Source organism: Thamnophis sirtalis, unplaced genomic scaffold (genome assembly GCF_051295495.1).
Source record: "Thamnophis sirtalis isolate CommonGarterSnake01/CBP01778 unplaced genomic scaffold, rThaSir2_p1.2 scaffold_9, whole genome shotgun sequence".
Classification (NCBI taxonomy): Eukaryota; Metazoa; Chordata; class Lepidosauria; order Squamata; family Natricidae; genus Thamnophis; species Thamnophis sirtalis.
The window spans coordinates 24,192,561-24,209,043 of NW_028261389.1; the positions used below are offsets into that span (position 1 = coordinate 24,192,561).

At 42.3% G+C, this 16,483-nt stretch overlaps 1 protein-coding gene across 2 annotated transcripts in view; it reads left to right on the top strand.

Annotated features, from left to right (window-relative positions):
• CHST11 (carbohydrate sulfotransferase 11) overlaps positions 1-16,483 on the top strand; it is a 201,494-nt gene that overhangs the window by 92,065 nt on the left and 92,946 nt on the right. For both annotated transcript variants that reach the window (XM_014076146.2, XM_087723089.1), the window contains exon 2: positions 51-136. In XM_014076146.2, coding sequence (XP_013931621.1) covers positions 51-136 — 86 coding nt within the window. The remainder of the gene's footprint in view (positions 1-50; positions 137-16,483) is intronic.

Consider the following 16,483-nt stretch of genomic DNA (forward strand, 5'->3'; position numbering starts at 1 on the left):
TGAGTCTATGTTAGCATTTTGTCCACTAATTTCAGTTTGTTTTCTATCAGTAATACGTAGGAATAGCTTTGGGATGGACATCTGCTGCCGAAAAGGATCAAGAAGCCCATTACAAGAACTCTACAACCCAACCCAGGTGAGTTCCCACCAGTCATTCTGGAGACACTGTTCTTATGCAAAGAATCTTCTACTGTACTATACTTCTACTACTACTGAGCCGTGATGGCACAGTGATTAGAGGGCAGTTCTGCGGGCTACTTCTGCTGCCTGCTGGCTGCCTGCAATTTGGCAGTTCAAATCTCACTAGGCTCAAGGTCGACTCAGCCTTCCATGCTTCCGAGGTGAGTAAAATCGTGGCACAACAAAACCGCGCTCGACTAAAGCACGCCCGATTAAACCGCATCGCTGACGTTATCAACAGGGCGACAACAGCAAGCGCGGAGAAAGAAGGGCGCTTTAAATAGCGCTTTGAAAGCAAGCCGATTCAACTTAAGGTTAGGGTTAGCTTTAGGGTTAGCTTTAGGGTTAGGTTAAGGGTTAGGGTTAGGTTTAGGGTTAGGTTAAGGGTTAGGGTTAGGTTTAGGCTTAGGTTAAGGGTTAGGATTAGGTTTAGGGTTAGGTTAACGGTTAGGTTAACGGTTAGGTTTAGGGTTAGGGTTAGGGTTAGGGTTAGGGTTAGGTTTAGGATTAGGTTTAGGGGGGTTAGGTTTAGGTTTAGGGGTTAATTTTAGGTTTAGCGTTTACAGCGTGCTTCTGTCTCCGCGCTGTTGTTGCCCTGTGATGACATCAGCTACGCGGTTTCGTCGAGCGCGCTTTAGTCGAACGCGGTTTTGTGGTGGAACCGAGTAAAATGAGGACCCAGATTGTTGTGGGCAATTGGCTGACTCTGTCAACCACTTAGAGCCGTTATGGTGAACCTATGACATGCATGCCAAAGGTGACATACAGAGCCCTCTCTTCTGGCATGCGAGCTGTTGCCCCAGATCAGATCTCCGTGGGGTTTATTTCATGAGCTTCTGTTTCCCTGCTTGTTGATGTGCCCTACCTCCCACCGGCCAGCTGGTCTTAGGGTCTCAGCACATATGTGCATATGTCTATGCATTTACATGTCAGTGCATATGCATGCACATGTCCACTCATATGCATGTCTGTGGATATGCACATGCATGTCTGCACATATGCATGTTTGTGCATGCATGTGTTCACATGTGCACACAACTTTCAGTTTGAGCATGCTTGCGTGCAGTTTGCGCACTCGGTGTCTAAAAGGTTTGCCTCACTGGCTTAGAAAGTGCTGTAAAGCACTGAAAAGCGGTCTGTAATTCTTAGTGCTATTGCTATATAGTGAAGTACATTACGATGCCAAAAAAAGATGCCACATTTGCTTATCTGAGAGTGTAGTCCTTATGTGGACAGAGCAGTTAAGTAGTGACAACACCTGCAAACTTACAGCACCTTTGTTTTCTTAATTGTTTGGGAGAAACTGCTGATAGTGAAAATGACGATATAGAGGGAAAGAATGAAAAAGCTCATCGTGGTGTTAAGTCAAACCTGTTTCAGAGGGGAAAAAATGAAACCCCTTGTATGTAAAGGAACAATGTTTATTCATGTCAACTCGCAAAGCTTTCCTGACCTGCTCTCGAGTTGCCATAGGTGGAGGAATGGGAATCGCGCCTCACAGTTGCACCAAGGAATTCACACCTCAGTCAAAACAAGACACAGCCTAGCCAGCCGAAGTCAAGGCCATCTTCACGGAGACCTGCAACAGCTGTAGGGAGGGACTTCTATAACCCATAAAATTGCTTCATTGGGCAATGTGCCTGGTGACACACTTGGAGGGCGGGGGTGGGAACAAGGTCAGAGGCAAGGCGCGAATTGGGTGAAGCCAGAGCTGGCTTCACCTACGTAGGTAGCGCTGACATGGCGCTCCTAATAAACAACTGGATTTTTCTTGCTAAATGGCTTGAGACTCTTAATTTTATTAGGGCATTGGTCGGAATCCTGACAGTGCACTTTAGCAGCTAACACATTATGTTTCATTTTAAAGCTTTTGTGGATCACAATCCACTTTATTGGATGTTTGGAATATCGTCTTGAGAAAGGAGTATTGTAAACATAGTGTATAATGTATTCCCCCTCCCCTGTTATTTGTGGGAGAGAGAAGGAGGGAATTGTAAAAAGAAAGATATTAAAAAGTATTGAAATTTATTGTAACTGTAAACAAAAGAGGTAGTTAAGATTTGGCAGATATTCTATACCAACCAGCTGGTTAAAACATGTATTGTAATTAAACAAGATTTCTTTGTGTTCATATTCACATATGTATTCAATTATTTCAGGTATCAGAGAAGTAGAATACAATCCCAATTTTCTGTTGCATCTTGGAGGAGAAAGTATGTTTAGGGATTGCAAGCATTATAGGAGGAAGATGATTTGGGAAACTCACCTCTTCTTTAATATACTAATCTATATTAGTCATCTACAAACTTCCAATTAGTTTGGCAATAAAGTTTATGTGCCAAAAATTATTCTTAGGAATTATACATATATTGCCCCTTTACTTAATGAAAAATATCCATAGCAAGATTCTATTATTGTAAAAATAAGGGTAGTTTAGCACTCATGATTGGGGCTTCTGGTCTGGACTTTATTGAAGGGTTGACATCAATCTGCAAATCTGAAGATACATTTCTTACCCCCTGCCTTTACAGTCCAAGAAACTAGGTAGGATTCCTTCTGAGATACAGGTAATCCTTGTCTTATGACCACAATTGAGCACAGAATTTATGCTGCTAAGTGAGAAATTTGTTAAGTGAGTTTTCCCCCATTTTATGACTTTTCTTGCCACATTTTGTTAAGTGAATCACTGCAGTTGTTAAGTTAGTAACCTGGTTGTTAAGTGAGTCTGGGTTCCTCATTGTCTTTGCTTATCAGGGGATCAGGTGACCTTGCGACACTGCAACCCTCATAAATATGAAACAGTTGTCCAGCATCCAATGTAAATCATGGGACCATGGGGATGATGAGTCATAAGTGTGAAAAATGATCATAAGTCACTTTTTTCAGTTCCTTTGTAACTTCGAATGGTCGCTTAATGAACTGTTGCAAGTCGAGGACCGCTTGTATTTGGCACGCCCACATTCTTTCTGAGGGCTTCGATGCCTCTTATATCACCATTGCTTAGTCTGTGATTCTTCTTCCTCCTCATTCTCACAGACTGTTGCAGTATGGCTTAATGTTAGCAATGGATAGCAGGCACTCTAACCATATTTATTTGCATCAAGATTTGCTGATTGTACAGTATATTTATTAACAGTGAATGACATTTTGTGAAAATTGGTCAGATATTAAGGGACGTGTCCCATAATAAATCTCCTTGCTAGATTTAATAAGTCACTAAATGATTGAAATCTTACCTTGACTATAAATTGGGCTCCCTTTCATTTTTAACAAAAGTGCTAGAAGTTGAGAGATGCATAATTGCCATCATGTAGGAGTGTTGAAACTGTCAAGCATATTAATATAATGTCATTAAATGGGTCACAGTTTTTTTTACTTGAGATTGTATAAATTAGGACATGTATTGCTAACTGGAAGAGGTAAATAAAACTATCAACAGAAAGAGAGTAAATCTGTCAAAGAGGAAATAGTAAAATCTATATTTATGTAGGAATTATCCACTTACTAAAATCAGATGGACTCTGGCTTATCGAATTTACAATATAAAATACAATATAAAGTCAGTTTTTAAAAATAATGTAAATAACTATATTCTAATTAATAATTTAAATATCAAAGATAATAGTTAAATATAATTTAAGATTTATTGATTTATCATCAGTTTGCAATTAATATGCACAGAACCTATGGAAGAGCCATGTTTTCATCTGCTTTTGCAAGATCCTGAGAATGGAGAAAATCCTTATTTTAGGTAGCAAGAAGAAGGATGGAAGTTGCTACAAAAAATACTCATTATAGGGTCCCCTCCAGGGCTGGGTTTCTCGCCCCATTCCAACTGGTTCGGTTGGAACGGGGCCGGTGGCATCCTCGTGCATGCGCGCGGTGCACGTATGCGTACTAGTGTCTGCGCGACGCTCCAGCTGCTCCTGGACGATCTCGCAGGCGCTGTATGCGTCCTGTGCATGCGTGGAAGTGCAGAACTCGTCAAAACCGGGTAAGGACCGCGGGCGGGCGGGCGCGCCCTTCGCCGTTCCCAGAAGTTACTTACTTCCAGGTTCGGCGACCAATCGGTTCGCAGGGACCGCCGCAAACCGGTTGAAACCCACCCCTGGTCCTCTCCTACCATTGGGAGGAGGAAGCTCTAAATAACCAATCCCTAGTTGTTTGTGTAGGGAACAGTAGTCTTTAAGATAATCAGTCTCTAAGCTGTATATTACTTATATCTATATATAAGCAATATAGAATAGGGACGCGGTGGCTCAGTGGCTAAGATGCTGAGCTTGTTGATCAGAGCGGTCGGCAGTTCGGCGGTTCGAATCCCTAGCGATCCGTAATGGAGTGAGCCCCTGTTACTTGCCCCAGCTTCTGCCAACCTAGCAGTTCTAAAGCATGTAAAAATGCAAGTAGAAAAATAGGGACCACCTTTGGTGGGAAGGTAACAGCATTCCGTGCACCTTCAGCATTTAGTCATGTCGGCCACATGATCACGGAGACATCTTTGGACAGCGCTGGCTCTTCGGCTTTGAAACGGAGATGAGCACCATCCCCTAGAGTCGGGAATGACTAGCATATATGTGCAAGGGAAACCCTTACCTTTACCCATTTAAGCAATAACCAGCACTCTGAATTGCACTTGGAAAGCTACTAGTAACTAGGCAGTTCCTGCACCAGCAATATAATATGGCAATATTCCGACTGAGTATTGCGTATGCATATACCCCAATTTTCTGGAGCAGTTGATCTTCATGGACAGCTCCATGAATTATAATAATCCAAACTAGAGATGACAAGTGGCCATCTTCATGCATCCTATTCCAGATAAAGTCACAACTGGCACACTAATGCCAGCTGTGCAGTAGCCCGTTTCCAGCTGCTTTTCAAGCAGGAGGTGTGATTTTGGGAAGACCTCCCAAATTGTGCTTCATTTCTTTCTGAACTGCAATCCCATTAAATAAACAAAGATGCAGCATGCCTGGAATCAGTCAGCCTGTGAATCAACAGCCATTCCATCTTCTTTGGGTTGAGTCCCAGCCTGTTTTTACCTTTTCAGCCCCTGATAGTCTCCAGATACCAGATCATGCCTTCTACTGCGTTTTCCCCTGGACCTTGGCTCGAGATATATAACTGAATATCACTAGCATATTAATGTACCTCTATCTGATCGTACAGGTAACTTCTTCCAGAACTTTCCTGATGATAGCAAACCTTTATATGTTTTTAGTGAATAGGTGGTGAGGAAAATATACTCTAACCTCTATGACTTACCATTTCTGGGTGGGTATTGAAAAGCCTGCAGTATGTGCTTGCTATTTTCCAGTTCCCATTGCTAAAAGTTGTAAAATAGGATGCAAGCAAGAGACCATTCAATAGACCTGAATTCCAGTAGAACCAATGAATGCAACTATATCCTGCCCCTTTTGTGGGTAAGCCGTGAGTCCCAGTTTGAGAATACTATTCTCTTTCATTCCTTTCTAATTATGTTTTCTACAAATATTCACCATTAGAATTCCTTCAGTGTCTTCCAACTGGGGGTGGTAAGTAGAGTCAATGTTTAAATAAGGCCAGAATTTCTCATCGACATGATTGAATGCGACTTTTTCACACATGGAGAATTGCCATCAGTACACTGGCATTTCTGTTCATGTTGGATTGAAGGAAGGGGGAAGAGAGAGGAAGGGCAAGAAATGGAAAGACTCTAGAGAGCATTCAGCTACCTTTTTGGACAGCCTTTGTGTGTATAAATAGAGAGAGGGCACATGGCGTAGCAATATTCCAACAGTGCACTGTTGACATTCACAGTTTCTTTCAGAGGAGAGAAAATAGCAAGAGAAAACCAGGCGGGAGAGGTGAAGTGAGGTGAGCATCAGCAATAGCCACCTTGAATGTCTCTCTCATCGCTTTCAGTTACACAGGTATGGAGCAGGTATTTTAGAATTGCACGGAGGCAGGAAAACCCGAGAAGGCAATTTTCTCAATAAGAAATATGCAGCGTCTGGTGAAAGGATACCTTAGGAGCTTCTTTCTAGTTTTTCTTACCTGATAAGACTCCTTCTGGCAGCCCACATGTTACTGCTCTTGCAAGACATTTAGGACACGGTAGCTCAGTGGCTAAGACGCTAAGCTTGTCGATCAGAAGGTCAAAAGGTCAGCCGTTCAAATCCCTAGCGCTGCGTAACAGAGTGAGCTCCCGTTACTTATCCCGGCTTCTGCCAACTTAGCAGTTTGAAAGCACGTAAAAAATGCAAGTGTTAAAATAAGAAGCTGAATATATTGATAGATGGTAGAAATACACCGAAGGGAGGAGTAGAGGGAAAGAAGGGTAGAGAGGGTGGGAGAGAGGATTGGAAGGAGGGTGAGGTGGAAGGGAGGGAGTGTATTGGGAGAAATGAATGATAGAGGGAGAGGGGAAGTAGGAGAGGGGAATGTTGGAGGGGAGAAAGGAAAGTTGGAGGGGGGTGAAAGAAAGGGTGTATGGAGGGTGGGTGTGGTCTATTGGGCTTGTATTTTGGGGAGTATTTTTGACAAGGATGGCTGTGGTTATTGTTCAATGTTATATGGCCCCAGTTATGCACAGTATATAAGTGACTGTATGAATTGAAAATGAAAATGAAAATAAAACATTTGAATGAAAAATGCAAGTAGCAAAATACGAACTACCTTTGGTGGGAAGGTAACAGCATTCCATGCACTTTTGGGTTGAGTCATGCCGGCCACATGACCATGGGGATGTCTTCGAACAGCACTGGCTCTTCAGCTTTGGAACAGAGATGAGCACTACCCCCTCGAGTCAGGAACAACTAGCACAAAGGGGAACCTTTACCTTTAACTTAAATGATTCTTATCTTCGTAGTCCTTACTGCTCTTTGAGTTCGGTTGTTGGTGTGCAGTTGTTTCATTACCCATCTCAGTAATATGATGTCTGCAAATTAACAACCAAGCTGAGGGAGCACCAAGGACTCTACAGTTTGACCTGAGCTACATATTTTCTCTTCTGTCAGAATTCTTTACCTCAGCCTGTCAGCCTTGCAAGACAGTCCACAAAGAAGCAGACCCAGAAAAACTAGCTCTAACTTTATTGTAAGGTTACAGAATCCTGCAAGTCTGAAAGTGGATCTTTCCCCTCTTGCCTTTACAAGTCCAAGAAACTAGGGAGGGTCCCTTCTGAGATGCTTGCCACACCCCATTCCTTCTGCAGACACAGCTAACACTGATCTGACCATTGTCTAACTGAGCAGTTCACAAGCTTGGCTGAGTGGGGGAAGGAAATGGCTTTGTCAGTGGCAGGTGCAAGCACAGCTGCATTTGTGCCAAGGGCGGGCACCTGTACTCGCCACTCGCACAAATGGAGCTTTGCACATCAACGCAAGCCTGCCGCTCACACAAAGCCGGCCCTTCCTCCCAGTTGGGCCGCCAAGCTAGAAAGGTTAGACAGAAAAGCTGTTCTCAGACTCCTCCGGATATACTTTATAGATATTGAGCAAATCCCAGCATTCCAGCCATTAACAGAATAACAAGGTTGCAATCTTCTGGTCCAACCCCCTACTCAAACAGGATACCCTAAACCAAATGGAGCTGCTCGCACATGCGTGCTCTCCTGCCACTTGCATGGCCCGGTTCCAAATGGGCTGAGACCCAGTAATGGGCCTGAGCGTTGGGGACTCTGGTTGAGTTTGTGACTCTTCATTCCGTCTCCCAAGGTCATTCCCATATACCAGTGATGGAGAACCTTTTCGGCACTGAGTGCCAACAAGGGAGCGCGTGCACACATGTGCTCGTCTGGGAGGCAACCCGGAAGAGGAACTGTCCAGGGGGCATGTGTGCACCAGAAAATGAAACAGCACATTCCACTGGTTACTGGAGCGCATGCACACCTGATGATCAGCTGGTTGGTGCGCATGTGCATGCTGGACAACATATTTGTTCTTCCTGTTTCCGGCACTATTGCACACACAAAGTCCAGCTGATTGTCGTGAGCACATGTGTGCCAGAAACCTGGAAGAGGGCATCGCCGCATGCCGTAGAAGAGGGCATTGCCGCATGCCGTAGGTTTGCCTCACCGTGGCACGACAAAACCGCGAAGCCCATATCCGCAGAGACATAAGCGCATCGCTAAAGCCGCAACGTCATCATCGCGCGTCATCACCGCCGCGACAACAGTGCGGCAACAGAAGGGCGCTTTAAAACGGCGCCGCGGCAGAAAGCCGATTTCCATTAAGGTAAGGGTTAGGATTAGGTTTAGGGTTAGGTTTAGGGTTAGGTTTAGGGTTAGGTTTAGGGTTAGGTTTAGGGTTAGGTTTAGGGTTAGGTTTAGGGTTAGGTTTAGGGTTAGGTTTAGGGTTAGGTTTAAGGTTAGGTTTAGGGTTAGGTTAGGGTTAGGTTTAGGGTTAGGTTTAGGGGTTTGTTTTAGGGTTAGGTTTAGGGTTAGGTTTAGGGTTAGGTTTAGGGTTAGGTTTAGGGTTAGGTTTAGGGTTAGGGTTAGGGTTAGGTTTAGGGTTAGGGTTAGGTTTAGGGTTAGGTTTAGGTTTAGGGTTAGGGTTAGGGTTAGGGTTAGGGTTAGGGTTAGGTTTAGGGTTAGGTTTAGGGTTAGGTTTAGGGTTAGGTTTAGGGTTAGGTTTAGGGTTAGGGTTAGGGTACTGAGTGCTTGGGAATGCGTGGATTTGCCCTCCGCGATTATGTCATCGCGGTAGGGTCGCGTTTTTCCTTAGCACTTTGAACGGCGCAAATTAGTCTTCGCGCTTATGACTCCGTGGATAAGGGCTTCGCGGATTTGTGGTGGAACCTGCCTCACACCTATCTACCATAACACTGCCTCTCTTCTTTTGCTGCTTTTTCTTTCTCAGCAGACAGAGGGAAAGGGCTTCCTCTTTGAGGCAGATCAGAATATGAGTAACTTTCATATGCTGCTTGTTTTCTAATTACCCCAGAATATAGTCTCATGTCCTTGTTAGGGTCTTTCTAATCAATCCTGACTCTTAGTGACTTCAGGAACAAGTCCATGTAGTTTCCTTGGCAACATTTTTAGAAGTTGCTTGTTGGTACCTTTTTCTTAGCGCTGAAAGAAAGTGGCTTTTAATTTCCCAACCTTTACTCCATTATTTTTAATGACTATACTGAGAGGGCCTCCTATAATAGCCTTCTGAGCCTGTTTCTTAAGATAAAGTCTTCTCCAAATTGAATTCGGTTTCCGATGAGTTCATGGATACATGTGTGGGTTTTTCTTGGCAGCAATATGGCAGTTGTTCGCCATTGATATATTTTGGAGTGTTATTTCAACTTCCCAGTGTAGTCTATAGACCTGGGATTCTCCTGTCCATATTCTAATCAGGTCACAAGGCATTTGGAATGTGGAGGATTTGTGCTTCCTTTGCCCATGGACTGCCCATAAGAAAAGGTTTTTCAGGGCTTCATTTAGACGTCATAGAATATAGAATAACAGAGTTGGAAAAGACCTTGGAGGTCTTCTGGTCCAACCCCCTGCTTAGGCAGGAAACCCTATACCATTTCAGACAAATGGTTGTCCAATCTCTCCTTAAAAACTTCCAGTGTTGGAGCATTTACAATTTCTGGAGGCAAGTTATTCCACTGATTAATTGTTCTAACTGTCAGGAAATTTTTCCTTAGTTCTAAGTTGGTTCTCTCTTTGATTAGTTTCCACCCATTGCTTTTTGTCCTACCTCAGGTGCTTGGGAGAATAGCTTGACCTCCTCTTCTTTGTGGTAACATCTGAGATATTGGAACACTGCTATCATGTCACCCCTAGTCCTTTTCATTTCATGATAGAGCAGTCTTTCTCAGTCTTGGCTGGTTGAAGATTTCTGGGTTGAAGTCCATACACCTTAAAGTTATCCAGGTTAAGAAACACTGTGATCAGTGGTGAAATTCAAATTTTTTTACTATCAGTTCTGTTGGCATGGCTTGGTGGGCATGGCAGGGGAAGGAAACTGCAAAATCTCCATTCCCTCCCCACTCCAGGCGAAGGATACTGTAAAATCTCCATTCTTTCCCCACTCCAAGGGAAGGATATTGCAAAATCTCCATTCCCTCCCACTCCAGGCGAAGGATACTGTAAAATCTCCATTCCTTCCCCACTCCAGGGGAAGGATACTGTAAAATCTCCATTCCCTCCCCACTCCAGGGGAAGGATACTGTAAAATCTCCATTCCCTCCCCACTCCAGGCAAAGGATACTGTAAAATCTCCATTCCCTCCCCACTCCAGGCAAAGGATACTGTAAAATCTCCATTCCCTCCACACTCCAGGCAAAGGATACTGTAAAATCTCCATTCCCTCCCCATTCCAGGGGAAGGATACTGTAAAATCTCCATTCCTTCCCCACTCCAGGCGAAGGATACTGTAAAATCTCCATTCCTTCCCCACTCCAGGGGAAGGATACTGTAAAATCTCCACTCCCTCCCCACTCCAGGCGAAGGATACTGTAAAATCTCCATTCCTTCCCCACTCCAGGCAAAGGATACTGTAAAATCTCCATTCCCTCCCCACTCCAGGGGAAGGATACTGTAAAATCTCCATTCCCTCCCCATTCCAGGGAAAGGATACTGTAAAATCTCCATTCCCTCCCCACTCCAGGCAAAGGATACTGTAAAATCTCCATTCCCTCCACACTCCAGGCAAAGGATACTGTAAAATCGCCATTCCCTCCCCATTCCAGGGGAAGGATACTGTAAAATCTCCATTCCCTCCCCATTCCAGGGGAAGGATACTGTAAAATCTCCATTCCCTCTCCACTCCAGGGGAAGGATATTGCAAAATCTCCATTCCCTCCCCACTCCAGGCGAAGGAAACTGCAAAATCTCCATTCCCTCCCCACTCCAGGGGAAGGATACTGTAAAATCTCAATTCCCTCTCCATCCAGGGGAAGGAAACTGCAAAATCTCCATTCCCTCCCCATTCCAGGTGAAGGATACTGTAGAATCTCCATTCCTTCCCCACTCCAAGGGAAGGATATTGCAAAATCTCCATTCCCTCCCCACTCCAGGCGAAGGATACTGTAAAATCTCCATTCCCTCCCCACTCCAGGCAAAGGATACTGTAAAATCTCCATTCCCTCTCCACTCCAGGGGAAGGATATTGTAAAATCTCCATTCCCTCCCCATTCCAGGGGAAGGATACTGTAAAATCTCCATTTCCTCTCCACTCCAGGGGAAAGATATTGCAAAATTTCCATTCCCACCCCACTCTGGGACCAGTCAGGGATGGTATTTGCCAGTTTTCCGAATTTCTGCTATCGGTTCTCCAGAACCTACTATATTTCATCCCTGACTTTGATAGATCATCACTTGCCCCAGATAGCCATGCTACCAAGTTATTCTGGAAAGTTTTAGTCCACCTATTTAGATGGTATTGAAGGTATAGGGAAGAAAAGCATAATGCATGATTCCGCATGATTATGGAATCCCATCCCTGCCCAGTGATGGCAGAAGGAGATCAGGGTAGGTGAATGTCATGTATAACAGAGTTAGGGAGAAGTTAGAATTAACTTAATAGAAAAAGGATCAAACTTCTCAGGTCTTGTTGCTTGTGTTTCCAGGCCTCATTTTTTTAAAAATAGATATGTATTTGCAAAGTATATTCTTAGTAAAGCAACACACTGAAGCATCTTGTAATTTGTGTGGACTTGTAGGACTGTGGTGGTCTAAAAATAAGTTAATTACCCACCAGTCTGCGGAGCTTAAGTCAACTAAGGTTCAAAGATGCCAACATATTTGAGGTTTGAGTACATCTGTGGGTGTCACTGATCTTTTCACTGCAGCTGAACAGACAAACAAATCATAAGTAATTTAGTGACCAGATTGGAGAGGATGATGGGAAAGAAAATTGCTATCCTTCTTCTTTAGATGGGGGTCTTGATTCTCCTATGTAAGAAAAACTTCTCATCAAATGCTAGGAATTCTTCCTTGGTATGCCAATTTTAAAAAAAATCTATTTTAAAGAGGTGATTTTTTCAAAAATAACTCTAGAATTCTCTTATGTTTGGCTTAACTAATCAAGCAATTGGAGAATGTTTATCCCTGTTTATTGATATAAATTATCAAAATAATGCCCATGACTATCATTTACTATGTAGCTTCCTTTCACTTTATATGAATTTGCATGTCAGTTATTTTGTGTCTGCTTTTTGAGATAGCCCAGATAGGAAAACAAAACTATGGGTACTAATATTACCTTTAGTATAATGCAAACTTCCACTTTTGCAAATCTGAAAGTCCTTTCCCCTCCCCTATCTTTACATGATAGAGAACAAGGGAAAATTCCATCTAAGATGGCTTCTCCATCCCCATTCCTCTCTGGATTCAGATTTTATTTGATTGTAGTCTAGGCTGGGTCTCTTCCTCCTGTCTCCCAAGGTTGTTCTCACAGTCCATCACAATTTGCTTTAATGTGATTTTTATCCAAGAATTTGGTTTATGGGAGGGCATCATTTTGTGCAAGCAATTGCCAATTTCCCCCGTATTGGGAAACATGCCAAAACTCTTGCCGAAACTCCCTTCTGTCTTCACTCATAAGTTTACCCTATTGTGCAATTTTTCTACTTGTGTATCCTCTCCCTTACTTATTTTCATTCTAAACTACTATTGTCACTGCTGGGTTCAAAATGGCCATTAGTATCTTTGCTAATCTCCTTACCCCAAATTAAAAGGGAAAAGTCCTCTTTAGCATTAGAAACAACATTGGGTATAGTATAAGAATTCCGAAACCTAGGTTGAACTGTTAACTTGGGTGAACTGTGTGCAATACAACAAAGAATATGAATAAAATTCAACATGCCTACAATGCATTCTAGCCTCTTTGCTGATAGCTACATCAGAAGTGGTATTTAGCAGGTTCTGACCAGTTCTGGAGAACCAGTAGCGGAAATTTTGAGGTAAATACCACATCTGACTGGCCTTGCACACATCTGTTCTCTGTCTCCTGAGTCCTGAGTCTCCTGTCTCCCGAGTCCCAAGTCCCCATTGGGAGGAAATGGGGATTTTGCAGTATCCTTCCCCTGGAGTGGGGTTGGAATGGAGATTTTACAGTATCCTTCCCCTGGAGCGGGGAGGGAATGGAGATTTTGCAGTATCCTTCCCCTGGAGCGGGGAGGGAATGGAGATTTTACAGTATCCTTCCCCCGGAGTGGGGAGGGAATGGAGATTTTACAGTATCCGTCCCCCGGAGTGGGGAGAAAATGGAGATTTTACAGTATCCTTCCCCTGCCACGCCCACCAAGCCACGCCCACCAAGCCATGCTCACAGAACCAGTAGTAAAAAATTTCGAATCCCTCCACTGAGCCACATGCATTAGAAATCTGGTTGTAAAATATACAGTTGGAGAAATTACATTTCACTCTAATTAGAGCATGAGACAAGATAACATTTGCCCAATATAGTACTTAAATAAAGCTCTATAAATTTACAAGCACATTTGTCAATACACCTCTATTAGATCATCTAGCAGAACCTTCTTTTTACAGTGGTTCAATGTCTTACTTTATGCAAATTGACTTCCTGTGAGGTTATGGGGGAATTTTAGCTTGACATAAAGGGAGGAAAACCTGTATTTAGAAAGAGATGGGGATCCTATATTTCTTCCTTAGCCTTAAAGTACCAAAGTATCATTTCTCATCACTGCCCATGCTTGTGTCAATTGCAGTCTGACACCTTATGAAGGTCAGAAATGATTTATACATGTGTCAATTCTCATTCCGATAATGATTAAATTTCCAGATCATTGCATCCTTATTTCCTAAGTATACATCTTCATTGTGTGCCAAATTTACTTGATTCATTAAAAACATAGAGTTCTGAATCAAGTTAAATTGATTAGACCCAGTATTCTAAGTCATATTTCTAATGCTTGCTTACTTCAGGAATTATGTTCAGAGATCTCTTGATACCCTGTAAAAATTAATCATGGTTTTGAAAAAGGATATTGGACAACTGGGGTGCAAACATTTCTTGCTTGGCAGCTTTAAATCTCTGTTGTCTGTCCAAAAGTGACTAAAATTTCTGACAAACCGAGATCTCTGTGACTAATACGTATATCTATTGCAACATAAATTTCTGCTCAGCTCTTTAATTACATAGTAAACTATTTTATGATGTGGGGGTTGATGTATATGCACAATGGAACATCATCTTATACTATAAATTTGATCCAGCTTGCTGAAGCTAAGCCTCAGTGGTTACATCAGTACGTTGCTGATATACTGTAGGATTGTCACTTGACTATCTGTCTGATGGATTGATTTGTGCCATCAAATTGATGTCAGCACTTAGATGTCTCTGTTTATAAATATTGTTGCTATTTTCAGGTAATATTTGGGTGGATACACATTTAGCTATGTACCAATATCCAGGTCTGTTTCTTTCAGTGTCTTTTTTGGGTGAACTTTATAAGGAGATGTGATTTGGGGAAAGGTTTAGAAAGTGGATTTACCATGTTTCTGATAGTAAAACAACTTATGCAGTTGATTTAACTAAATCCCAGTTTATTAATCTATTTTTTGGGGTGGGGATGGGAACTGAACAAGAACTGCAGCCTGAGAAATAGATGATACGAACTAATAAAACACTTCTGGTTTTATGAACTCTGGATGTCAATGAGAAACAGCAGTGCCTGTTCCTTAAAACAATTTTAGATTATACTTCCCATCACTGCCTAGCCAAAATATTAAACCCAAGAATAAATAAGTTGTTTAAAGTATCTTCATAAACTAGCTTCAAATCAACTGATTGCCTTCTTATCTGTCCGTTTCCTAGTTGCATCTCTTTGTCCCATCTGCCATAGTCTTTCTCACAGGCCATTAGAGGAACTGATACATATGCATTCCTTCAGTTGCATTTGGAGCCTACTGTGGTTAGCAGAGAGCACATCATTAAAATTTTGGATCAGCGCTTGGATCTAAAGCATAGTGCAAAATATGCCATTGTGCCATTTGCTACTTGCTAATCTTAGGATTTCCTGGTGATCACCCATCAAAATTCCTACCAAGCCTGACCCTACGTAGCTTTGAATTAGTTTGAGAGCACCAACTGCTGTTAGATACTTGGGTTTAAAATTCCTATTCCACTCTCAGGTCTAAAGTTTCAATAGATACATTCTTTGTGGGGACAGTATTTTCAAAGGGGATATCAGTCTGAGTTCCTTGGAGGAAGGGCATTGTGCAATAAAATAGTAATGATGATGGAACCACAACAAACCATCATTCACCGGTGCCCAGCCCAGCTTTTCCCTCCTACAGTAAATCAGCTCTCTTTTTTCCACAATAAATTGTAAAGATTGTGCCAATTGAATTGCAATCACAGCTGATACAATACTTGTGAAATATTTTTTCTTGTTGTATTAAAGGAATAATTCCTCAGGAAATATTTTAACGTTGTTGGTTTTTTTTGTAATGCATGCAAATGGCCAATGGTGACATATTACCTTAATCTCATAGCGGCAATATCATTAACTATTATGTATACATGAAAGGATGTGATATTTTAGACATCAGGGAAATTAACTGCTTTGCTTCAGCTCTGGGTCATATATCACATCCTAGCGTTATATGTCAAAAGCCAAGGCAAATTAGTCAGATATCTTTATTTTGAAAAAACCAGAATAAGGGGAAGTTGTTCCCAAGATAAGCTAAATGTAACTTACTAATAAGAGTTTGTATAAGAAGCAGAGCTGGTATTTGCAATTTCTCAAATTTTTTGTTCCCCTACAAAGCGGCTCCTGTTTTTTTTCTACCTGAGGATTCTTTAGAATTTATTTAAAAATTCACTTGTGGATGACTTCAAATTTATTTTATCAGTGAAGACGGTGGAAGATAAAGCATTTTGTTATACAGGCAAGCCCCAGGTTAAAAAATGACTTCTCTTCCTAAGTCTGTCTTCAACCCAGATTTGTACTGGAGTCAGAATTCGTACTTATGAATGGACTGTTTATTTGTAAAAATGGCAGGTGGCATTATCCTTTCGCAAGCTGATGACAACAGTTCATTTAGTGACTGAACTATCCCTAACAGCACTGGGGGGAAAACCGATTTATGTCTGTTTTTCACACTTATGACCATTGCAGTGTTTCTACAGTCACATGATCAAAATTTGGATGCTTGGCAACTGGTATGCACTTATATGCTTGCAGTGTCCCAGAATCACGTGATCGCCTTTTGCAACCTTCTGACAAGCAAAGTCAATGGGGAAGCCAGATTCACTGAACAACTGTGTTACTAACTTAAATGCAGTGATTCACTTAACAACTAAGGCCAGGAAGGTTGTAAAATGGAGCAAAATTCACTTAACAACTGCCTCACTTA